Source organism: Protopterus annectens, chromosome 3.part1 (genome assembly GCF_019279795.1).
Source record: "Protopterus annectens isolate FY-2018-M chromosome 3.part1, PAN1.0, whole genome shotgun sequence".
Taxonomy (NCBI): domain Eukaryota; kingdom Metazoa; phylum Chordata; order Ceratodontiformes; family Protopteridae; genus Protopterus; species Protopterus annectens.
In genome coordinates, this window is record NC_056732.1 from 1,104,672,085 (window position 1) to 1,104,696,923 (window position 24,839).

Below are 24,839 nucleotides of genomic sequence, written 5' to 3' on the forward strand. Positions count from 1 at the left end.
CCATTATGCATGGAGGCATATTTTTGGTGAGGGAGGAAGATAACCCAGCACAGAAAATGGCAGAGGAGTCTGAAATCTAATGAGAAACCATTCATATAAGTAAAAAAAACTATTTACTCTTCAAGTTGCAACCTGCAAGGTGCTGTAAAGACTGACCAAAATAAAAACCTGCCCTTTAAATGAGGCATTCAGGATAGATTGCCTGAGCTCATTCCTAAAGGACAGCCTATGCCAAGCTGTCCTGCTGTGCAAGAATATGCCTATGCCTAAACCTGTTTCCCTATTCATAACATTACTACAACCAAAATTACAGTAAACCATATGGTAGCTTCACCATCATCATCAAAGGCAATCTCAATCATCTACTTTTACACACAAGACTCTGTAAGGGAGGAAAGCTTTTCAGTGCTTGAAACACTAGAAAAAGCCCAATTTGTAGAGGTGAGACGATTGAGGGATCTAATTCCTAATATGTCAGACGAGACTCCTCTTCTGTACACCCTGAGCAAGGCTTTAGATTCCATGTCTAGTGGCAAACTGTCAAACAATACTGTCACTGGATTTCTAAACTGGACCCATGGAGATCAAAAGTGTTCGGTCCAGAATTTGTGGTCCAAACCTCATGCTACTCAGTTTCAGAGCTTGGAGAGAATGATCACTTTTTTCAAAGTGAAAGAAGTAGAAGAGTTCTTCCAAGCTGCACAAATGGCATGCTTGAAAACAGATCTCACAGGAGGAATGATCCAAGGCTCCCCCTTTTCCAAATATAAGTAAAGGTGTTTCCACAGGGAAAAAGTAACTAGTGTCAGAGATCAAATTCATAGAGGACTTCATCAGCTTTAAAGTTTTTGCAAAATATAAGTCATCGGGAAGAGAACAGTGTGTGTGTGTGTGTGTGTGTGTGTGTGTGTGTGTGCGTGCATTCAGTACCTTTATAAACGGAGTCAGATAATGACTTTTGGATCACATGACTCAGAGCAAACCGGGGGGGGGATCCACTGCCTTACATCAACTTTAATGTGTGTATATTAAACAATGTGCATGGGGTTGAGCTTGCAATGGATGGGCACTATGTATCAGACATCAGAAGACTTGTACCCAAGTAGGGGCTCACCTTACAAAGATGGAATTAGGCAGTGTTCCCCAAGGGTGTATTTCCTGCATCTGTACGCAGAGCTCCAAACAGTCTTCAAAAAGTTTACAGTCTGAACAGTGGACACATTTTAACCTTGATCAGATGAGCTCTGCCACTCCCCAAGGAAAGATGGTGGCAAAAAATACCTACTTGAGCATAACCACCTAGACACAGCAAAGGTAAATAACGGGCTAGTCTGTGAGATCAGGCCACTCTTGAACATTCTATACTTAAATCAGGAAAGGAGGAGATGACTATATCCCAAGACATCTTCCTCAAAAACAACAGCCAGAGGTGAATCTTTTCCAGGCCACGTAATGTCTGCCAAAGAGAGAAAGGGTACAAGATCAAAACAGCTCATTAGTGGGATGCTCCTGTAAACAATTCAAACTCGGTTTGGGCCAACCAATCCTCACACTAGGCACTTTCAACCACACCATCTGTGGGCAGCAAAAAAAGCCTGTAGTTTCTTCCTTCTACCTCTGTGGATGGCACTGAAGGCAGTGTTTCACAGAGATTTGTCCCATCAAATGGAAGCCACACAATATACTCTGATGCCTTTAGTGCTTTCACCAAAAGTGGAAACTTTTCTGTGATGCACATCAGGTTCAAAATGTGAACCGAGCATACAGGAGGAGAAAAATTGTGTGTTTGTACACACGTGTTGCAGGTGCAAGAGTACTCTAGTACAGCACATGAGCTGATGAGGAGCAGCCCCCCTCCCAAAAATGGAGAGGAACAGAAAGTGAAATCAATCAATGACACAAAAGAATGTCCCATGTGTCAGATCTGCTTGACTCCGTTAAACCTCATTCTCAATCCAGGTGAAAAATAAAATGATGTCCTCTACATGCTGAAAAATGTTAATTGTCAGAACCATAGTGTCTGTACCAGCCTGGGTTATGAATGGTCAGAAACCACTGAATCACTCATATGAACCTATCCATCATGGAAAACGAAATCAGAGATGCCAAAAATCACCAGAATGAAACAGAAGATCTCATCAACATGAGAGGTCAAGAAACCCACCTGTACAATGTAAATGACTACAAAGTCCGAAAGTCATGAAACATTCTCTGACAACATATTTGCAAAATGCAAATGTCAAGGTAATTCTGGATGTAAACAAATACAACCTAAAATCAAAGCACTGTGAATACACCTGAAAGGCCAAAGATCTGAGCCTGTGTGAAGCATGAAGGCAGAATGAAAGGAACCAGATAATTCCAACAGAAGCAAGTAATACACGGGCAGGAGAAGAATCCAAGGATAACTTATCAGAGGATGTACCAATCAAAACCAAACTGGTGCCATGGATACAACTGAAAGAGACCACCAAACTAAATAGAAAATCTTAGAATAAACACTCAGGAACAACTCAGCAGAAAATTAACCAACCAGAAAAAAGGTTGCAAATCACCTCCAAGTACCAAAACAACATCTACAAATGGGTTAATGTAGCCTGGAGTACTTTTTTTACTAATGAATGCAAAAGCATTTAAAGTTAACTGCAACTCTCATTTTCAGTGTACAATTTTTATTTATGAGGCCCTCCATGCACGATCCATTAACCCTTGAGATCGGTTCCAGGCACAGAATCTTTTCCATTTTTCAGCATAGGATTTTCTAGTGCTAGGCCTCCTTGCCTCTAAAATGATATCCATCACAGGTTTACTGAGGGACGGCAAAGGAGAGATTACGTAATTAGCCAGGCTGCAAGGTTCAGTGTTTGAAGCGGAGGGTGCAGAATCTGGTTCTCCTGCTGAAACAACAGGGAAGGAGTCTGAGGCAGGTGCCATGGGGATAACCGTAACACACTGTGCAGGATGGGGTACCAATGCTGACATGGTCAGACTGGAGCAATCAAAATCATCCTTGGTTTGTCCTGTTTGATTTTTAGTAGTACTTTGGAGAGCAGAGGCAGAGGGGGGGAAGGCACAGACTGACAGGTTTTTCCAGCTGAAGGACAGAGCATCCACTTTCCAGGCTCGTTTGTGGGGAGTCCTTGTGCAAAATTTGTCCAATTGGTAGTTCTGGGGAGAGGCAAACAGGTCTATATCTGGGCTCCCCCATTTGCTTGGCAACATGTTGAAAATCCTCGGTTCCAGTTTCCACTCGTGTGGGTCCATGAGGTTTCTGTTTAATCCGTCTGCCAGTGTATTTAATTTTCCTGGCAGGAACTGAGCTTGTAGGTGTACTTGGTAGCTCAAGGCTGTGTTCCACAATGCCATGGCTAGTCTGCAGAGATGGTAAGAATGTGTACCCCCCTGCTGGTTTATGTACCACATAACAGTGGTGTTGTCCGTCTTTACCATTAGTTGTCCTGGAAGAATGTGGTCCTTGAAGGCTGTCAGAGAAATCTGTACAGCTAATATTTCTTTTTGATTGATATGCAGGTGCATTTGACTTGGGGTCCATTTGCCCTGAATGGACTTCCCTGCCAGGTGAGCCTCCCATGCATAGTCTGATGCATCTGTTGTTAGGGTTTGGGTGGCAGGGGGTGGTGTGAAAGGTAGTCCCTTGTTTTGGTGGCAGGCCTCTGCCCACCAAGGGAACTCGAGGCATAGGCAAGGTATGATAGGAATCATTGCTTCTAGATCCAGAGAATGTTGACACCATAGGCTTTTTAGATACCACTGTAGTTTCCTCATATGCAGTCTTGCATATGGAATTAGAAGAATGCGGGAGGCCATGAACCCCAAGGCTTGCAGTATTTGTCCTGCAGATAGCAGGGTTTTTGTGGCCACTTGTTTGAAGTACATTGTTAAATTAATTTGTTTCTCTGGAGTGAGGTAAGCCATCTGGGAAGTTGTATACAAGCTTGGTCCCAGGAATATAATTTGTTGACAGGATACCAGGTCCAGGTGTGATTTATTTTTGTTTATGGTGTACCCAGACAAGTTAGAACCCTTTGTACAAAGGCCAGATGATTCAAAAACTATGTCCTGGCTTTCTGCCTTAAGTAGACAATCATCCAGGTATGGGTATATTTTAATATTACTTTGCCTGCAAAATGCAATAACTGGAGCTAGGCACTTTGTGAACACCCTGGACACACTAGATAAGCCAAAGGGCAGTGCAGACAACTGATAGTGCGTGTAGCCTGCTTTGTAGCGTAGGTATCTTCTGCAAGATTCCCTGACTGGAATGTGCAGGTATGCTTCTTTTAAATCTAGGGTTGCCAACCAGGCATCTTTGCCTAGCATAGGAAGTAATTGGTGAAGAGTCAGCATCTTGAATTTTGGAATCTCCAAAAAGGTGTTTAGAGTAGACAGGTCCAGGATAGGATGCCATGAATAGTCTTTTCTGGGTACCAGGAAAAGTCTTGAGTAGAAACTTTGTCCCTTTTCCTCTTCTGGTGCCATTTGAATAGCCCCCATGCTTAAGAGAGACAGTACTTGTTTTTGGGCCGCTGCCCACTGATTTGGGGGTAGGTCCGGCCAACCGCTTGGTGTTGGCAACATGTGGAAGTGAAATCTGTATCCCTGGGAAAAGTACAGTTTTGTACCTACCATAAATGTAGATGTTCGAAGATCCACATTGCTGCAGTCCTTACTTATGGGTAGTCCGCTGTCCTCGGTCGGCCCGAATACCAAAGTATTAGGCTGACGTCGGTCATGGGCGCACAGCCCTGACATCAGAGCGTCAGGGTATAAAAGCGCATGACCGACATCATATCCTCAGTCTTTTCTTGCCCCAGATGTCAGAAGGCCCGAAAGGAAAGGCCACAGCCAAAAAACAGAGTAACTTCCCAAAAGATATGCCCAACTACAGCCATCACCCAAACCATATAACCATGCTAAGCTACAGAGGGAAGGAGGGAGGAATTGGACTGCAGCAATGTGGATCTTCGAACATCTACATTTATGGTAGGTACAAAACTGTACTATGTTCTTCATCTCACATTGCTGCAGTACTTACTTATGGGTAGAATCCCAAAGCAACGGGAAAGGGAGGTTGGAAAAATCATAAAGCATTAGGGGCTGCTAAAATGCCCTGTAAAATTGCAGTGGCAAATCCAGCCCTAGACTTAGAATAAAGAGGAAGGTGGTAATGTTTAGAAAAAGTATGTACTGAACTCCAAGTGGCTGCTTCCAAAATATCCTTTGTAGCTACCCCCCCTTAGAAAGGCAGTAGAAGTTGCAGTAGCTCTAGTGGAATGAGGTCTGATCCCAGTCGGAATCTCCTTACCATGATGGGAATAACAAAAAGAAATACAAAACCCAATCCATTTAGAAATAGTTTGTTTTGAAACAGGTTTACCCTGTGAACCCAAAGCAAAAGAAACAAACAACTGCTGAGACTGTCTGAACTCCTTGGTTCTGCTCAAATAATAACGCAACTGCCTGTGAATATCCAAAGTATGCAAAATCTTCTCCCCTTTATTTTGAGGATTTGCATAAAAAGTAGGCAAATGAATAGTTTGGTTTAAGGCCACACTAGAAACCACTTTAGGCATAAAGGAAGGATTAGTACGCAAAGATACCCTATCCTTATGAAAAATCAAGAAAGGCTCCACTGCCATAAGGGCCTGTAATTCAGAAACCCTTCTTGCAGAAGTAATGGCCAACAAAAAAGCAGTTTTCCATGACAAATACTTTAACTCGGCCGTAGCTGCAGGCTCAAAAGGTTGTAGAGTAAGCTTTTCCAACACAAAATTGAGATCCCAAGCAGGAGTAGGAGCTCTACGTGTGGGTCTTATGTTCTTTGCCCCTCTGAGAAACTGCTTAAACAAAGGATGAGAGAATAAAGGAGGGTCACAGTCATAATTAGCCGAAATGGCTGCAGCATGAACCTTTATGGAGGAGAAGGACAAACCTTTGTCTAATAACTCAGTAAGATATTGTAAGGAAGCACTCAAATTAGGCTTGGAAACATCAAAGTCCTTCCCTTTGCTCCAAATAAAAAATCTCCTCCATTTATCAGCATAAACTTTCCTTGTACTAGGCCTCCTGGCCTCCAAAATAACATTCAAAACTTACCTCCAGAATCTAAAACAGAATATGCCAGGCTGTTAGATGCAGAGACTGAATTCTGACATTGAGAAAGTGATTGCCCTCCTGAGACAAAAGGTGTGGAATCAAAGGCAGAGGCCATGGAGGCTCTCGGACCAAACTCCTCAGAAGTGGGTACCAGTGTTGTCGAGGCCAATCCGGTGCTATCAGGATCATGGATGGCTTGTCTTGTCTGGCCTTCAAGAGAAGAGGTAGAGGTGGAAAGGCATATACATGAAGATTGTCCCAACTGAATGACAGAGCGTCCACCTTCCAAGCTGTGGGATGAAACCCTTTTGTGCAAAACTTTGGCAACTGGTAATTTAGTGGAGAAGCGAACAGATCTATGTCTGGAGTTCCCCATGACACTGTCAACTTTTGAAATACCTGAGGATCCAATTTCCACTCGTGAGGATCCACTATTTGTCTGCTCAATACATCTGCTAAAGAGTTCTGTGCTCCTGGTAGAAATCTTGCCTGAAGATTGAGATTGTAACTGAGAGCGGTCTCCCACAAAATCATCGCTTGTCTGCAAAGAGGGTACGAATGAGTTCCCCCCTGCTTGTTGATGTACCACATGACAGTTGTGTTGTCTGTTAGAATCAACACCTGCCCTGGGTGAAGTAAATCCTTGAAAGCCATTAATGCAAATTGTACTGCTAACATCTCCTTCAAGTTGATATGCAAATGTTGAAGTCTGGCAGGCCACGTGTCTTGCACCCATTTCCCATTGAGGTGTGCTCCCCAAGCCTTGTCCGAGGCATCCGTCGTTAGAATCTGACTCGCCTCTGGTCGGGTCACAGAGAGTCCCTTGTTTAGGTGACATTCCTGAGCCCACCACAAAAATTCCTTCTGAATGCAAGGTATCATTTGAATGACAGTGTCTAGATCCTGGCAGTGTTGTGTCCATAGATTTTTGAGATACCATTGAAGCTTCCTCATATGCAATTTGGCATTGGGAAGCACCAGAATACAAGATGCCATGAACCCCAAGGCTTGAAGGACTGTCCTTGCAGTCAGCCTGGACTGTAGAGACATTTGATGGAAATAAAGTGAAAGACTTTTCTGTTTGTCCGGGGTCAAAAAGGCCATCTGGGAAGCTGTATTCAGTCTCACACCCAGAAAGCACATGACCTGAGAGGGTACTAGACTGGACTTTGTTTCGTTCACAGAATACCCTAGGCATCTTAACACTACCATCACATACCGTAGATGCTGAAGAAGCTTGTCCTTGTCTTGTGCAATAATCAGGCAATCGTCCAAATAAGGATAAATTTGTATTCCTTCCATCCTGAAAAAGGCGATCACTGGAGCCAGAACCTTTGTGAACACTCTGGGCGCAGTAGATAAGCCAAAGGGCAATGCAGAGAACTGATAATGTAAATTTCCAGCTCGAAAACGCAGGTACTTCCTGCAACTGGGCCTGATAGGAACATGAAGATAAGCCTCTTTTAGATCCAGTGTTACCATCCAGTGATCTTTTCCCAGCAGAGGCAAAAGCTGTTGTAATGTCAACATTTTGAACTTTGGAATGTCCAAATAAGTGTTGAGGAGAGATAAATCCAAAATCGGTCTCCACGTGTTCCCTTTCTTTGGTACTAGAAACAGGCGGGAATAAAACCCTAGACCCACTTCTGAAGGAGGTACTGACTGTATGGCTCCCATGTGAAGAAGTAATGAAATCTGTTTGTGAGCCTCCATCCTTTGCCGAGGAGGAATGTCTGGCATACCTTTGAAAGGAGGCAATGTATGGAAATAAAACTTGTAACCTTTGTTTATAATGTCCAACACCCATTTGTCTTGGGTGACTAAAAACCAATTTTGCTTGAAGAGAGCTAGCTTTCCTCCCAAAGGAGCTGCCAGGCAAGAAGAATCTGGCAGCTGAAAATGCAGGTCATTGGGCCTGTTTACGAAAGGACTGGCCCCTACCCTCACCAGCAGATTGAGCAGGCGAACTCCAGGTTCTAGGCCTAAAGGTACTCTGAGCTCTGCCCCTACCACGCCTAGATCTACCCCTAGACTGGGAATCAGAAGAAGGGTACATCCACCCCTTAGCAGGCCAATTTCTACTAAACTTAAAAGGTTGAACCTGCAAAAAATCTTTAACAGTCTGCATAGACTTAGCCTTGTCCTCCATTTTCTTCAAAACAGACTCCACAGGAAGACCAAACAACACTTCGGACTGTAAAGGGGCATCCAGAATTCTACACTTAACATGTTCAGATAAATTCTGATCCTTAAGCCAGGCATGCCTACGAAGAAAGTACAGTTTTGTACCTACCATAAATGTAGATGTTCGAAGATCCACATTGCTGCAGTCCTAACACTTGGGTAGTCCGCTGTCCCAGTCGGCCCGAATACCAAAGTATATGGCTGACGTCGGTCAAGGCGCATTAGTCTGACGTCAGGACGTCAGGGTACTAATGCGCATGACCGACGTCATATCCTCAGTCTTTTCTTGCCCCAGATGTCAGAAGACCCTAAAAAGATAAGGCCAAAACCAAAAAACACCAAACACTCCTGTACCAAATATATGTACAATATATACAAATTTACAAAGGTACAACCCCACCCACACAACCACCCCTAAACACAGAGGGAAAGGAGGGAGGTAAATTGGACTGCAGCAATGTGGATCTTGAACATCTACATTTATGGTAGGTACAAAACTGTACTATGTTCTTCATACCACATTGCTGCAGTCCTAACACTTGGGTAGAATCCCAAAGCAGAGGTAAGGGAGGCTGGCAAATCATAAAGAAGCAGGAGCTGTCAACATGCCCTGCAAAATAGCCGTGGCAAAACCAGCCCTAGATTTAGAGTAGAGAGGAAGGTGGTAGTGCTTAGAGAAAGTATGCACTGAACTCCAAGTAGCTGCCTCCAAAATATCCTTAGTTGCCACCCCCCTGAGAAATGCTGTTGAAGTGGCAGTAGCCCTAGTGGAATGAGGCCTAATCCCAGCTGGAATCTCCTTGCCATGATGGGAATAACAAAATGCAATGCAAAACCCAATCCACCTAGAAATAGTTTGTTTTGACACAGGCTTGCCCTGAGAACTCAAAGCAAAAGAAACAAACAACTGCTGAGACTGCCTAAAATCCTTAGTCCTGCTTAAATAATAACGCAACTGCCTGTGTACATCTAAAGTGTGCAAAATCTTTTCCCCTTATTTTGGGGATCTGCATAAAAGTAGGCAAATGAATAGTTTGGTTTAAAGCCACACTAGAAACCACCTTAGGCATAAAGGAAGGATTAGTACGTAATGATACCCTATCCTTATGGAAAATCAAAAAGGCTCAACCGCCATAAGGGCCTGCAATTCAGAAACCCTTCTTGCAGAAGTAATGGCCAACAAAAAGCAGTCTTCCATGACAAGTATTTCAATTCAGCAGTAGCCATGAGGCTCAAAAGGTTGTAGAGTAAGTTTCTCCAACACAAAATTGAGATCCCAAGCAGGAGTAGGAGCTCTACGTGGGGGTCTTATATTCTTTGCCCCTCTAAGAAATTGCTTGAACAAAGGATGAGAAAACAATGGTGGGTCACAATCATAGTGAGCTGAAATTGCTGCAGCATGAATCTTAATGGAAGAGAAAGACAAACCTTTGTCCAATAACTCAGTAAGATATTGAAGAGCCACACTCAAATTAGGCTCAGAAACCTCCAAATCCTTTGCTGCACTCCAAAATAAAAATCTCTTCCATTTTTCTGTACACTTTCCTTGTACTAGGTCTTCTGGCTTCCATAATCACATTCAAAACTTGTTGAGGAAGTTGAGACCTGCTGTGTTTCAAAACAGAATATGCCAGGCTGTTAGATGAAGAGAGTGAAGCTTGACATTGAGTAGATGACCGTCCCTCTGAGACAATAGGTGTGGAATCAAAGGTAAAGGCCATGGAGGCTTCCTTACCAGACTCCTCAGTAATGGGTACCAGTGTTGCCGAGGCCAATCTGGAGCTATTAAAATCATCCTTGGCTTGTCTTGTCTGACCTTTAGGAGTACCTTTGGGAGAAGAGGCAGAGGTGGAAAGGCATACACATGAAGATTTTTCCAACTGAAAGAAAGAGCATCCACTTTCCAAGCTGTGTGATGAAACCTTTTCGTGCAAAACTTTGGCAGCTGGTGGTTTAGTGGAGAAGCGAACAGATCTATGTCTGGAGTTCCCCATGACACTGTCAATTTCTGAAATACATGAAGATCCAGTTTCCACTCGTGGGGATCCATGATTTGCCTGCTTAACACATCTGCTAAGGAGTTCTGTGCTACCGGCAGAAACCTTGCCTGAAGAGTTAGTTGCAAGCTGAGCGCAGTCTCCCATAAAATCATTGCTTGCCTGCATAGAGGATAAGAATGTGTTCCCCCTTGTTTGTTGATGTACCACATGACAGTTGTGTTGTCTGTTAGAATCAACACCTGTCCTGGAAGAAGCAACTCCTTGAAAGCCATTAATGCAAACTGGACTGCTAACATCTCCTTCATGTTGATATGTAGATGCTGTAGTCTGGCAGGCCACTTGTCTTGTATCCACTTTCCATTCAGATGAGCTCCCCAAGCTATGTCTGAGGCATCTGTCGTTAGAATCTGACTCGCCTCTGGCCGGGTCACAGAGAGTCCCTTGTTTAGGTGACATTCCTGAGCCCACCACAAAAATTCCTTTTGAATGCAAGGTATTATTTGAATGACAGTGTCCAAATCCTGGCAGTGCTGTGTCCATACATTGTTGAGGTACCATTGCAGCTTCCTCATATGCAGTTTGGCATTGGGAAGCTCCAGAATACAAGATGCCATGAACCCTAAGGCTTGAAGGACTGTCCTTGCAGTCAGCCCGGACTGAAGAGATAGTTGATGGAAGTAAAGGGAAAGATTCTTTTGTTTGTCCGGGGTTAAAAAGGCCATCTGGGTTGCTGTATTCAGTCTCACACCCAGAAAGCACATGTCTTGAGAGGGTACTAGACTGGACTTTATTTCGTTCACAGAATACCCCAGGCATCTTAGCACTGCTATCACATATTCCAAATGCTGTAAAAGAGCTTCCTTTTCTTGAGCCAGAATCAGGCAGTCGTCCAAGTAAGGATAGATTTGTATTCCTTTTAGCCTGAAGTAAGCTATCACTGGAGCCAGAACTTTTGTGAATACTCTGGGCGCAGTAGATAAGCCAAAGGGCAATGCAGAGAACTGATAATGGGAATTCCCAGCTCGAAAACGCAGATACTTCCTGCAACTTAGTCTGATAGGCACATGAAGGTAAGCCTCCTTGAGATCTAAAGTTACCATCCAGTGATCTTTGCCCAGTAGAGGTAAAAGCTGTTGTAACGTCAACATTTTGAACTTGGGAATGTCCAGATAAGTGTTGAGGATAGATAAATCCAAAATTGGTCTCCACGTGTTCCCCTTCTTTGGTACTAGGAACAGGCGAGAATAAAATCCTAGGCCCCTTTCTGGCACAGGAACCGGCTGAATGGCCCCTATTTGGAGTAACAGAGAAATTTGCTTGTGAGCCTCTTTTCTTTGTAGAGGAGGAATGTCTGGCATGCCTTTGAAAGGAGGCAAGGTATGGAAATAAAACCTGTAACCGTGGTGAATGATATCCAATACCCATCTGTCCTGGGTAAGTAAACTCCAATTTTCTTTGAAAAGTGCCAGCCTTCCTCCTAAAGGTGCTGCCAGACGAGAAAGCACTGGCAGCTGAAAAGGCAGGTCATTGGGTCTGTTTAAGAAAGGGCTGACCCCTGCCCTCACCAGAAGACTGAGCAGGTGAACTCCCTGTTCTAGGCCTAAAAGAACCTTGAGCTCTGCCCCTACCACGTCTAGACCTACCCCTAGACTGGGAATCATAAGAAGGATATGTCCATCCCTTAGTAGGCCAATTTCTACTAAACTTCGGAGGCTGAACCTGCAAAAAATCTTTAACAGTCTGCATAGACTTAGCCTTGTCCTCCATTTTCTTTAAAACTGCTTCCACAGGCGAACCAAACAACACATCAGACTGTAACGGAGCATCCAAAATCCTTGTCTTAACATGCTCAGCTAAATTCTGATCCCTCAGCCAGGTGTGCCTGCGAAGAACAGAACCAGTGGCAGCCACCCTCGAAGAGGCCTGCACAGCATCAAAACCACATTGCAAGGAATGCTTACCCACCTGTTCAGACACATGAACGAAATCCTGCAACTCTTTACACTCAATACCTTCCGCCAGAGCATCCACCTTAGACTTCAATTGTGAAAGGAGATAATTCTGATATTTTAACATGTGGAACTGGCAATTCAAAGCCCTCATGGCTAAAGTGGAAGAAGTATACACTTTCTTTCCCCATCTATCCAAAGCCCTTGCCTCTTTATCAGGAGGAACAGGATTTTTAACAGAAGCCTTAACACCTTTAGGCCCCTGAGAAACAGTTTCTGGGTCTGCCCTAGGACTCTTAAAAAGATACTTATGAGCTTCAGGCACCCTATAATACCTATCCGGTTTAACTGGGGCAGGAGGCAAAGAATCAGGGTTCAGGAAGCCTCTGCAAAAACATCTTCCACCACATCCAGAACAGGAGGTATAGCTAAAGGCCTATGCTGGGGTAAAACAAAATTCCCTAAGCCTCTTCCTGGAATCAGAGAAATCTTGTCCTTCCCATTTAAAATGTTCCCTCATGGAATGAAGAGTCTCTGAAAAGAAAAATCCTCAGGAGGAGAAGCAAGGAGTAGAATCATCTACATCAGAATCAGAATAAGGAGGATACTCCTGTAAGTCTTCAGCCAAGACTCAGAAGCCTCGAACACTGCTCAAAACTCTCAAGCTCAGGTTCCACCCTAGGCCTCTTATCAGGAGGGGGTATAGAACCTCTAATCATAGTAATCAAATCTTCTGCCATTTTAAGCATATGTTTCTTAGGCAAAGATCCTGAAGAACTAGGAGAGACACCCACTGAAGTTAAACCTGGCCTGCCTCTCAAAGAAGCCTTGGAAACAGAAGGGGAGGGCCTAACCACCTTAGGAAGGGAGGGGAGAACAGCCACCTGAGAAGCCCCTTCAGCCTGGCCTACCTCCTGAGAGGACACATCTTGTAACAGTAAAGTCTCTCCCTGAGACTCCAAAGAAACTTCTGGCAGAGCCTCCGACTCCACAGAGCCTTCGAAAGAACCGACGTCCGGGACTGACGGTTCTTCCGACCTAGGCTTTGCTGCTTTGTCCTTGCGCTTTTGGAAAGCGGCGTCGGAGCATCCGACGGCATTTTATAATTACAACGCTTCCCAAAAACTAACCTGGCACAGTCTAATCTTCTCTTTATAGTGCGTTTGTTAAATCTAGCACAAGAGCGACATCCAACAACGTCGTGCTCAGGCCCTAAGCAAGGTATACACAAGGTATGGTAATCCCTATGAGGTATCTGTTTCCCACAAGAAATACAGTTATTCACTTTTTCTGACATCCGGTTAAATACTGAGGCAAGAAAAAAACAAAATATTCCCCAACGGGGTACTTAGCCAACTTTGATTCGGTCTGAAACTCCGATTTCAGAAAATTTCAGAACGCCAACCTGCACTCGCAAAACTGCTTCTGCATCGGACCATGCGGCAAAAAAGACTGAGGATATGACGTCGGTCATGCGCATTAGTACCCTGACGTCAGACTAATGCGCCTTGACCGACGTCAGCCATATACTTTGGTATTCGGGCCGACTGGGACAGCGGACTACCCAAGTGTTAGGACTGCAGCAATGTGGTATGAAGAACATCTGAACCAGTGGCAGCCACTCTAGAAGAAGCCTGCAAAGCATCAAAGCCACACTGCAAAGAATGTTTCCCCACCTGTTCAGAAACATGCACCAAATCTTGCAATTCTTTACACTCTATGCCCTCTGCCAAAGCATCCACTTTAGATTTTAGCTGAGAAAGGAGGAAATTCTGATATTTCAACATATGAAACTGGCAATTTAAAGCCCTCATTGCCAAAGTAGAAGAGGTGTACACCTTCTTACCCCATCTGTCCAAAGCTCTAGCTTCCTTATCTAGAGGAACCGGATTCTTTACAACAGAAGCCCTAACACCCTTAGGCCCCTGACTAATAGTTTCTGGGTCCGCCCTAGGACTCTTATATAGGTATTTATGAGCCTCAGGTACCCTATAATACCTGTCCGGTTTAACTGGTGCAGGAGGCATAGAATCTGGATTAAATGAGGCCTCGAAAAAACATCCTGAACAACATCCAAAACAGGAGGAATAGCCAAGGGTCTGTGCTGTGGTAAAACAAGAACTCTCTAAGCCTCTTTCTGGAATCTGAGTAATCCTGTCCTTCCCACTTAAAATGTTCCCTCATAGAGTGTAAGGTTTCTGAAAATGAAAAATCCTCTGGAGGAAGCAGAAGGAGTAGAATCCTCTGCATCGGAATCCGAATAAGGAGGAAAATCTTGAATATCCTCAGCAGAAGACTCAGAATCATCTGAGGCCTGCTCCAAAATTTCCAACTCTGGCTCTACCCTGGGCCTCTTATCAGGAGGGCATGGAACCTCTAATTAAAGAAATCAAGTCTTCTGCCATTTTAAGCATATGCTTCTTAGGTACAGACCCTGAAGAACCAGAACTAACTCCAGAAGAAGGCAAAACAGTCCTGCCCTTAGAAAGAGCCCTAGAAACAGTAGCAGAAGGCCTAACCCCCTTAGGCAAAGAAGGGAGAATAGTAACCTGAGAGGCCCCTTCAGCCTGACCTGACTCCTGTGATGCCACATCCTGTAAAATCAAGGTTTCCCCCTGAGACTCAACAGAAACTTCAGCCGGATCCACCTGTTCCACTGCAGTCTCTAAAGGACCGGCGTCCGAAATGGACGAATCATCCTGTCTAGGCTTTACAGATTTGTCTTTACGCTTTTTTGTGGAAGCGGGCGTCGGAGGATCCGACGGCATATTATAATTACACCGTTTGCCAAAAACTAACCTAGCGCAATCTAGCCTTCTCTTAATAGTGTGCTTATTAAACCTAGCACAAAACCGACACCCAACTACGTTGTGCTCCGGTCCCAAGCAAGGGATACAAAGCGAGTGGTAATCCCTATGCGGTATCTGCTTCCCACAAGAAATACAATTATTCACTTTTTCTGACATCCGGTAAACAACTGAGGCAAGAAAAAACAAAAGCGCTCCCCAACGGGGTACTTAGTCCAACTTGGTATGTCTGAAACTCCGAAAACGAAAAATTTCAGAAAGCCGAACGGCACTTGCAACGCTGCTTCTGCATGGGACCATGCGGCAAAAAAGACTGAGGATATGACGTCGGTCATGCGCTTTTATACCCTGACGCTCTGATGTCAGGGCTGTGCGCCCATGACCGACGTCAGCCTAATACTTTGGTATTCGGGCCGACCGAGGACAGCGGACTACCCATAAGTAAGGACTGCAGCAATGTGAGATGAAGAACATCTATATTTAAAACCCATTTGTCCTGCGTAATGAGTTCCCAGTTTTTTGCATGAAGAGCAATCTTTCCCCCCAAAGGGGCAGTCAGTTGATAAGTGCTTGGAAATTTAAAAGGAAGTCATTGAGACAGTTTACCATAGGGGGGAGTCTTATCACTCCCACATTTGGAAGTGGAGGCCCCCCACTGCTTAGTCGTGTGTGTCCCCTGGGACTGAAACCTATGGTTTTTGCTGTGTCTGGGTTTGGCTTGAGAAGATCTGGAAGGGACTGGAAAGGACCAATTCTTAGAGGGCCGGTGCCTACTAAATCTAGGAGGCTGAACTTGTAAGAAATCTTTAACAGTTTGCATAGATTTAGCTTTATCTTCCATCTTTTTAAGAACTTCCTCAGCCTGGTTGCCAAACAGGCGGTCCTGATTTAAGGGAGCATCCAACAATTTAGCTTTAACATGATCAGGCAAAGATTGTTCCTTACGCCAAGCATGCGTTCTGAGCACAGACCCAGTAACAGCGGCCCTGCAAGAGGCCTCTAATGAATCAAAACTACATTGCAAAGTATGTTTTCCAGCTTTTTCAGCAGAATGCATTAAATCCTGTAATTCTTTACTTTCCACACAGTCAGGAATCAACATCATTTTCTGTTTAAGCAATCCAATAACATGTTGCTGAAACTTTAACATATGAAACTGGCAGTTTAAAGCCCTAATGGCCATGGTTACAAAAGTGTAAACATTCTTACCACATCTATCCAGCGCCCTGGAGTCTCTATCAGAAGAGGTAGGATTTTTAGCAGTAGAAGCCTTAATGCCCTTGGGCCCCTGTGAACTATAGTCTCTGGATCCGCAATAGGATTTTTAAAAAGGAACTTGTGCGACTCAGGGACCCTGTAGTATCTGTCAAGTTTTCTGGGAGCAGGAGGCAAGGAATCAGGGGCAAAACTAGATTCTGAAAAGGAATCATCAACAATGTCTAGTACATGAGGAATAGCTAAAGGCCTATGCTGAGGTAGGAGTAAGAAATCCCTAAGCCTCTTTTTTGAATCAGAAAAATCCTGGCTTTCCTAGTGGAAATGCTCCCTTAGAGTACGTAAGGTTTCCGCAAAAGAAAAATCCTCTGGAGGGGAAGCAGAGGGAATGAAGTCCTCTGCATCAGAATCCTCATAAGTAGACGAGGGCAAATCCAGATAATCAGAAGAATCAGAAAAAACAGAATCCTGGTCAAAAGATTCATAAACCACTTCAGTCCTAATCCTCTTAGAAACAGGGGGTTGGCTAACCCTGATTAGAGTTATTAGATCTTCAGCCATTTTGATAATTTGTTTTTTGGGCATAGAGGCCTGAGCATGTGGCCTGGGCGTCGTTTTTTTAGGCACAGATCGAGATTTAGGCCTAAGAGAAGAAGAAGGCATCGGTTTAATATACAAGTCCGTAGGCCTGAATACACCCTCAGAAGCCGGTGCCTGCACAGCAGCTCTGGACCCATCCAAGGTAGAGACATCTGCGGGTTCCATAGTTGAAGAATCTCACAGCATACCGGACTCCGAATGGGTCTCAGTAGAGGCCTGCGAATCAGAAGTAACGGGTATCAGGGGCTACGAAAGCACCTCACTGAGTACTGGCGCACTGGCGACTGGCTTAGGAGAAGCGGCATCGGCAGTTTTGGACCTCAGCGGCCTGTCTCTGTCTTTATATTTGCTTTTTTTCGGAATCCTGGTAGTCGGATGGCTAACCGACATTTCTGGATAATTAAAGCGAGAACCGAAATATTTAGAAGCGAAAATGTACCAATGACGGATAGTGCGCTGATTAGACTGATGTAATGGCGTCAGCTACATGCTTTATACCCCTAGACGACCTGACGTCATGGAAGGGACAGCAACCGACGCAGGACCCAAGACTTTAATCAGGCCGACTGTGGGCTACCTGCAAGCAGATAATCCAAATGTAATGACTGCAACAGTGAAACACGAAGAACATCCAGATGCTTCCAGCAGAAGCAAGCAATACCCGGCAGGAGAAGCATCCAAGGAGAACTTATCAGAGGATGTACCAATCAAAACAAACTGGTGCCATGGATATACCTGAAAGAGACCACCAAACTAAATAGAAAATCTTAGAATAAACACTCAGGAACAACTCAGCAGAAAATGAACCAACCAGAAAACAGGTTGCAAATCACCTCCAAGTACCAAAACAACATCTACAAATGGGTAAATGTAGCCTGGAGTACTTTCTTACTAATGAATGCAAAAGCATTTAAAGTTAACTGCAACTCTCATTTTCAGTGTAGAATTTTTATTTATGAGGCCCTCCATGCATGATCCATTAATTTCGGGCCAACATCCTATATCACAATATTTTCAACTGGTCAAAAAGCAAAGATTATATCATTATAAGAGTATCATGGATACCCATGTAGTGGAAATTTTAAGATAAAAGTTTAGTAAATAGCTCAAGGACTTACCTCATGGAGGGTAAATGTCTCATCACTACATCCAGTGCCTGGATGGTTTCAAAAGGAACATTAGGCAATCGTCCAGCAAGTGCATCGTGCAGGGCCTGTAGGCTGACACATGCCAACCATCGTATTGACACCTTAAATATTCTGTCTTTACCTTCACCTGGCAATGTCACCTCCAATTCCACCTGCAGTAAGAAAAATGATGACTCTCTTGACTGACTACAATCTAGGCCTGTTAAGCTTGCATACATTTTAAAGAATGTTATCTCTGTAGATCCTTCAGATTCAAATTCATCTTCATTACTGCACTTAAGGTTCAGAACATAACAAAAAGAGTGAAACAATGCTAATGAAAAATATACAAATTAGTATAAACTGCTAAAAAAGCCTAAAAATAAATACGAGCAAAGTACAGTTGTGTACACTTATCATAAATGTAGATGTTGAGTGTATTCACTGTTGCAGTCATTACATTTGGGTAATCTGCTGACAGGTTGCCCTCAGTCGGCCTGATTAACAAAGTCCAGGGTCCTGCGTCGGTTGCTGTCCCTTCTTCCATGACGTCAGGTCGTCAGAGGTATAAAACATGCATCCAATGCCATTACATCAGTTTTTCTTGCCCCAGATGTCAGATGCCTCCCTAATGGGGAGCAAATAAAATGAAAAAACACAAAAATATACCTCCAACCAACAGCAAATATACCAAAAAGGCTTTTAAGCATACTAAAAGAAAGTAGAGGTATTGCCAGAGAAAAGTAGAGGGCTGGAGGGAGAGTAACCAGGACTGCAACAGTGAATACACTTGAACATCTACATTTATGGTAAGTGTACACAACTGTACTATGTTCTTCGTGTTTCACTGTTGCAGTCATTACATTTGGGTAGATTCCCAAAGTTATGGTTGGGAGGAGGAGTTTATACAGCATTAGGACCAGCTATAAGGCCCTGCAAGACAGCAGTGGCAAAGCCAGCTCTGGATTTAGAGAAAATTGGTAAATAACGCTTGGTGAAAGTATGTACAGAATTCCAGGTAGCAGCTTCTAGAATATCCCTGGTAGGAATACCTCTGAGAAAGACTGCAGAAGTAGATGCAGCCCTGGTGGAGTGAGATTTGATCCCCTGGGGGATAGGCTTTCCATGGTGCTTATAGCAGAAATTAATGCAATGGCTTATCCATTTAGAAATTGTTTGTTTTGAAATAGTCTTACTCTTTGCCCCTGCAGCAAATGCTACCAGCAATTGTTCAGATTTTCTTTGATATTTAGTGCTGTCCAAGTAGAATCTAAGTTGTCTGTGCACATCCAAGGAATGCAGAATCCGTTCCCCTTTGTTCTGTGAATTGGGAAAGAAGGTTGGCAAATGAATGGACTGATTAGAGCCACACTGGAAACAACCTTAGACATTAAGGATGGATTGGGCCTCAGAGATACCATGTCCTCATGAAAGATGATGAAAGGCTCCACTGCCATAAGGGCCTGTAATTCAGATATCCTTCTAGCTGAAGTGATTGCTACAAGGAAGGCTGTTTTCCAAGAAAGAAATTTTAAGTCTGCAGTAGCAGCTGGCTCAAAAGGAGGCACAGTGAGCTTCTCCAAAACAAAGTTAAGGTCCCAGGCAGGGGTATATCATCTCCTGGGTGGTCTCAAGTTCTTTGCCCCTCTGAGATACTGCTTGAGCAGGGGATGAGAGAAGAGGGGTGGGTTCTGTGTTATAGTGAGCTGAAATAGCTGAAGCGTGGATTTTAATAGAGGAAAAGGACAGGCCTTTGTGAAGCATCTCAGTTAAGTATTGCAAAATCTGAGGTAGATTGGGCACTGCTGTGCTCATCCATAAAGATTGGTTCCAGGCACAGAATCTTTTCCATTTGTCAGCATAAGATTTTCTAGTATTAGGCCTTCTCGCCTCCAAGATGACATCCATCACAGGTTTGCTGACGGATGATAAGGGTGAATTTAAGTGATTAAGCCAGGCTGCAAGGTTCAGTGTTGGAAGCTGAGGGTACAGGATTTGGTTCTCCTGCTGTGACAGCAAGGAAGGGGTCTGAGGCAGATGCCATGGAGATATTTGTGACAAACTGCACAGGAGTGGGTACCAATGTTGGCGTGGTCAGTCTGGAGCAATCAAAATCATTCTTGGTTTGTCCTGTTTGACTTTTAGCAGAACTTTGAGAGCAGAGGCAGAGGGGGAAAGGCGTAGACTGATAGGTTTTTCCAGCTGAAGGACAGAGCATCCACTTTCCAGGCTTCTTTGTGGGGAGTCCTTGTGCAAAACTTGTCCAACTGGTAGTTCTGAGGGAGGCAAATAGATCCACGTCTGGGCTCCCCCATTTGCTTGTCAACATGTTGAAAATCCGTGGTTACAGTTTCCACTCGTGTGGGTCCATGAGATTTCTGCTTAGTCCGTCTGCCAGTGTATTCAATGTTCCTGGCAGGAATTGAGCTTGTAGATGCACTTGGTAGCTCAAGGCTGTGTTCCACAATGCCATGGCTAGTCTGCAGAAAGGGTAAGAATGTGTACCCCCTTGCTTATGTAGACTGATAGGTTTTTCCAGCTGAAGGACAGAGCATCCACTTTCCAGGCTTCTTTGTGGGGAGTCCTTGTGCAAAACTTGTCCAACTGGTAGTTCTGAGGGAGGCAAATAGATCCACGTCTGGGCTCCCCCATTTGCTTGTCAACATGTTGAAAATCCGTTGTTACAGTTTCCACTCGTGTGGGTCCATGAGATTTCTGCTTAGTCCGTCTGCCAGTGTATTCAATGTTCCTGGCAGGAATTGAGCTTGTAGGTGCACTTGGTAGCTCAAGGCTGTGTTCCACAATGCCATGGCTAGTCTGCAGAAAGGGTAAGAATGTGTACCCCCCTTGCTTATGTACCACATAACCGTGGTGTTGTCCGTCTTTACCATTAGTTGCCCTGGAATAATATAGTCCTTGAAGGCTGTCAGAGCATTCTGTACAGCTAACATTTCTTTTTGATTGATATGTAGGTGCAATTTGATTTGGGTTCCATTTGCCCTGAATGCACTTCCCTGGCAGTTGAGCCCCCCCATGTATAGTCTGATGCATCTGCAGTTAGGGTTTGGGCGGCAGGGGGTAGTGTGAATGGTAGTCCCTTGTTTTGGTGGCAGGTCTCTGCCCACCATAGGAATTCCAGGCGTAGGCAAGGTATGATAGGAATCATCGTTTCCAGGCTGTGACAATGTTGACTCCATAGACTTTTTAAGTACCACTGTAGTTTCCTCATATCCAGTCTTGCATATGGAATTAGAAGAATGCAGGAGGCCATTAACCCCAAGGCTTACAGATAGCAAGGTTTTTGTGGCCATTTGTCTGAAGTAAGTTACCAAATGAATTTGCTTCTCTGGCGTGAGGAAAGCCATCTGGGCAGTTGTATTCAAGCTTGCACCAGTTGCGATTTCTTTTCGTTTATGGTGTACCCCAGACAAGTTAGAACCCTTTTTACAAACGCCAGATGATTTAGACGTATGCCCTGGTTTTCTGCCTGAATTAGACAATCGTCCAGGTATGGTTATATTTGAATACTTCTTTGCCTGCAAAATGCAATAACTGGAGCCAGGCACTTTGTGAATACCCTGGGCGCAGCAGACAAGCCAAAAGGCAGTGCAGAGAATTGATAATGCAAGTAGCCTGCTTTGAAGTGTAGGTATCTTCTGCAAGATTCCCTGACTGGGATGTGCAAGTATGCTTCTTTTAAATCTAGAGTTGCCAACCAGGCATCTTTGCCTAGCATAGAAAGTAATTGGTGAAGAGTCAGCATCTTGAATTTTGGAATGTCCAGAAAGGTGTTTAGAGTAGACAGGTCCAGAACTTGGCGCCATGATTTGTCTTTTCTGTGCACCAGAAAGAGCCTGGAATAGAAACATTGTCCCTTTTCCTCTTCTGGTACTGGTTGAATAGCCCCTATGTTTAAGAGGGAAAGTACTTGTTTTTTAACCTCTGCCCACTAATTTGGAGGCAGGTCTGGCCACCAGTTTGGTTTTGGCAATGTGTGGAAATGTAATCTGTATCCCTAAAACCCATTTGTCCTGGGTTATGAATTCCCAGTTCTTTTCATGAAGAGCAATTTCCCCCCCCACAGGGGCGGCTAAAAGATAAGTGCTCGGTAATTTTAAAAGGAAGTCATTGAGACTGTTTACCATAGAGGGTGTCTTGTTATTTCCAGATTTGGAAGTGAAGGCCCCCATTGCTTAGTTCTAAGAGTCCCCTGGGACTGAAATCTGGTGCTTTTGGTGTGGCTTGGTTTGGCTTGAGAGGATCTGGAAGGAGCTGGAAAAGACCAATTCTTAGTAGGCCAGTGCCTACTAAATCTGGGAGGTTGCACTTGTAAGAAATCTTTCACAGTTTGCATAGATTTAGCTTTGTCTTGCATCTTTTTTAGAACTTCTTCAGCCTTATTTCCAAATGGTCCTGATTTAAAGGAGCATCCAACAATTTTGCTTTAACATGATCAGGCAAAGAATGCTGCTTAAGCCAATCACGACTTCCAAGCACAGACCCAGTAACAGCAGCCCTGCAGGAGGCCTCTAAAGAATCAAAACCACATTGCAAAGTATGTTTTCCAACTTGTTCCGCAGAATGCAATAATTCCTGTAAATCTTTATTTTCCACACAGTCAGGAAACAACATTTTCTGTTTAAGCAGTCCAATAATATGCTGTTGATACTTTAACATATGAAATTGGCAGTTTAAAGCCCGGATTGCCAAGGTTGCAGAACTATAAACCTTCTTACCCCATCTATCCAGCGCCCTGGAGTCTCTATCAGAAGGGGTAGGATTTTTAGCAGTAGAAGCCTTAATGCCCTTGGGCCCATGAGAAATGGTTTCTGGATCTGCAACAGGATTTTTGAAAAGGAACTTGTGGGACTCAAGTTTACTAGGAGCCGGAGGCAGGGAATCAGGGGCCATAATGGATTCCGAAAACACATCAACAATGTCTAGTACAGGAGGTATAGCCAAGGGCGTATGCTGAGGTAGAAGAAGGAAATCCCTAAGCCTCTTTTCAGAATCAGAGGATTCCTGACTTTCCCAGTGGAAATGCTCCCTTAAGGTATGTAAAGTTTCCCCAAAAGAAAAATCCAAAATATGGGAAGCAGAGGGAATGGAATCCTCTGCATCAGAATCATTAGAAGAGTCAGAAGAAACAGAAATCTGATAAGATTCATAATCAAGCTCAGCCCTAGGCCTCTTGGGGGGGGGGGTTGACTACCCCTGATTAGAGTAATTAGATCTTCAGCCATTTTGATAATTTGTTTTTTAGGCATAGGGCAGGGCGGCCACGGTGGTGCAGCGGTTAGCATTGCAGCCTCACAGCAAGAGGTTCTCCGGTTCGATTCTCGGCTGGGGTGCCTTCTGGGCGGAGTTTGCATGTGCTCCTTGTGGTCGTGTGGGTTTCCTATGGGTGCTCCGGTTTCCTCCCACATCCCAAAGGCATGCTGTAGGTGGATTGGACACACTAAATTGGCCCTAGGTGTGAGTGTGTGCGTGCCTTCTGTGGAAGGTTGGGCGCTGGGCTGGCAACTAGACACCGTAAAACTCCACTGCCAATCATGAGCGTACAGGTGATCCATTGTGGCGACCCCTAACCGGGAAAAAGCCGAAAGAAGAAGTAGTTTTTTTAGGCATAGGGGCTTTAACATGTGGCCTGGGCGTCGGATTTTTAGACATAGATCGAGATTTAGGCCTTAGTAATGAATCTGAAGTCAATTTAATATGCAAGTCTGTAGGCCTGAATACACCCTCAGAAGCCGGTGCCTTCACATCGGCTCCAGACCCATCCAAGGTAGAGACATCCACGGGTTCCATAGGTGAAGCCTCTCGCGGCATACAGGACTCCGAATGGGTCTCAGTAGAGGCCTGCGAATCAGAAATAGCTGGTATCAGGGCTGCGAAAGCGCCTCACTCAGTATCGACGAACTGGCTTAGGAGAAGTGCTGTTGGCAGTTTTGGACCTTGGCAGCCTGTCTCTGTCTTTATCTTTGCATTTTTTCGGAATCCCGGTAGTCGGATGGCTAACTGACAACATTTCGTGATAATTAAACTGAGAACCGAAATATTTAGAGGCAAAAATGTACCAACGACGGATAGTGTGCTGATTAAACAAAGCACAAAACCGACAGCAAGGTACTTCGTGGTCACAGCCTAGGCAAGGAATACAGTACAAATGAAAATCTTTGTGAGGTATTTGCTTTCCACAAGTAATGCAATTATTAACTTTTACTGACATCGGTAAGGAGCAAGAAAAAGTTTCCCCAACGGGGTACTTAGCTTTAAGTTGAAGACTTTGGTTCTGAAACTCGAAAACGAAAATTTCAGGAGTCAGCCGACCGGCACTTGCAAACTTCTTCTGCTTCGGGCACCGCACGGCAAGAAAGACCGATGTAATGGCATCGGATGCATGTTTTACACCCCTGACGTCATGGAAGAAGGGACAGCAACAGACACAGGACCCAAGACTTTGTTAATCAGGCCGACTGAGGGCAACCTGCCAGCAGATTACCCAAATGCAATGACTGCAACAGTGAAACAAGAACATCATCTACCAAGAACATGAGAACAAACAAAAAAAAAAAAAAACTTCACAGCTCCGTATATCAAGGTAAATACCAATCACAAAACAACCAGCACAGCGGAATAGAGGAATAAAGCACTAACTACAGCCTAAGTGACATGGGTTCAATTAGCTTACTGTGAGTCTGAGGCACTTGGCAGGTAGGGAGGGATGAGCATGCCCTTTCGGGGGGGGGGGGGTTAGTCTATGGAGCTCCTCCCTGAGGAGATGCATTGCCCACACGCAGGAGTAACCTTTGGACTTAGTATATGAATGCAGCGGACGAG

The 24,839-nt window shown here is 44.4% G+C and overlaps 1 protein-coding gene across 2 annotated transcripts in view; it reads right to left on the reverse strand.

Annotated features, from left to right (window-relative positions):
• AGO2 (argonaute RISC catalytic component 2) overlaps positions 1-24,839 on the reverse strand; it is a 2,267,075-nt gene that overhangs the window by 1,666,990 nt on the left and 575,246 nt on the right. For both annotated transcript variants that reach the window (XM_044067244.1, XM_044067245.1), the window contains exon 4: positions 17,991-18,172. In XM_044067244.1, the coding sequence (XP_043923179.1) occupies positions 17,991-18,172 (182 nt within the window). The remainder of the gene's footprint in view (positions 1-17,990; positions 18,173-24,839) is intronic.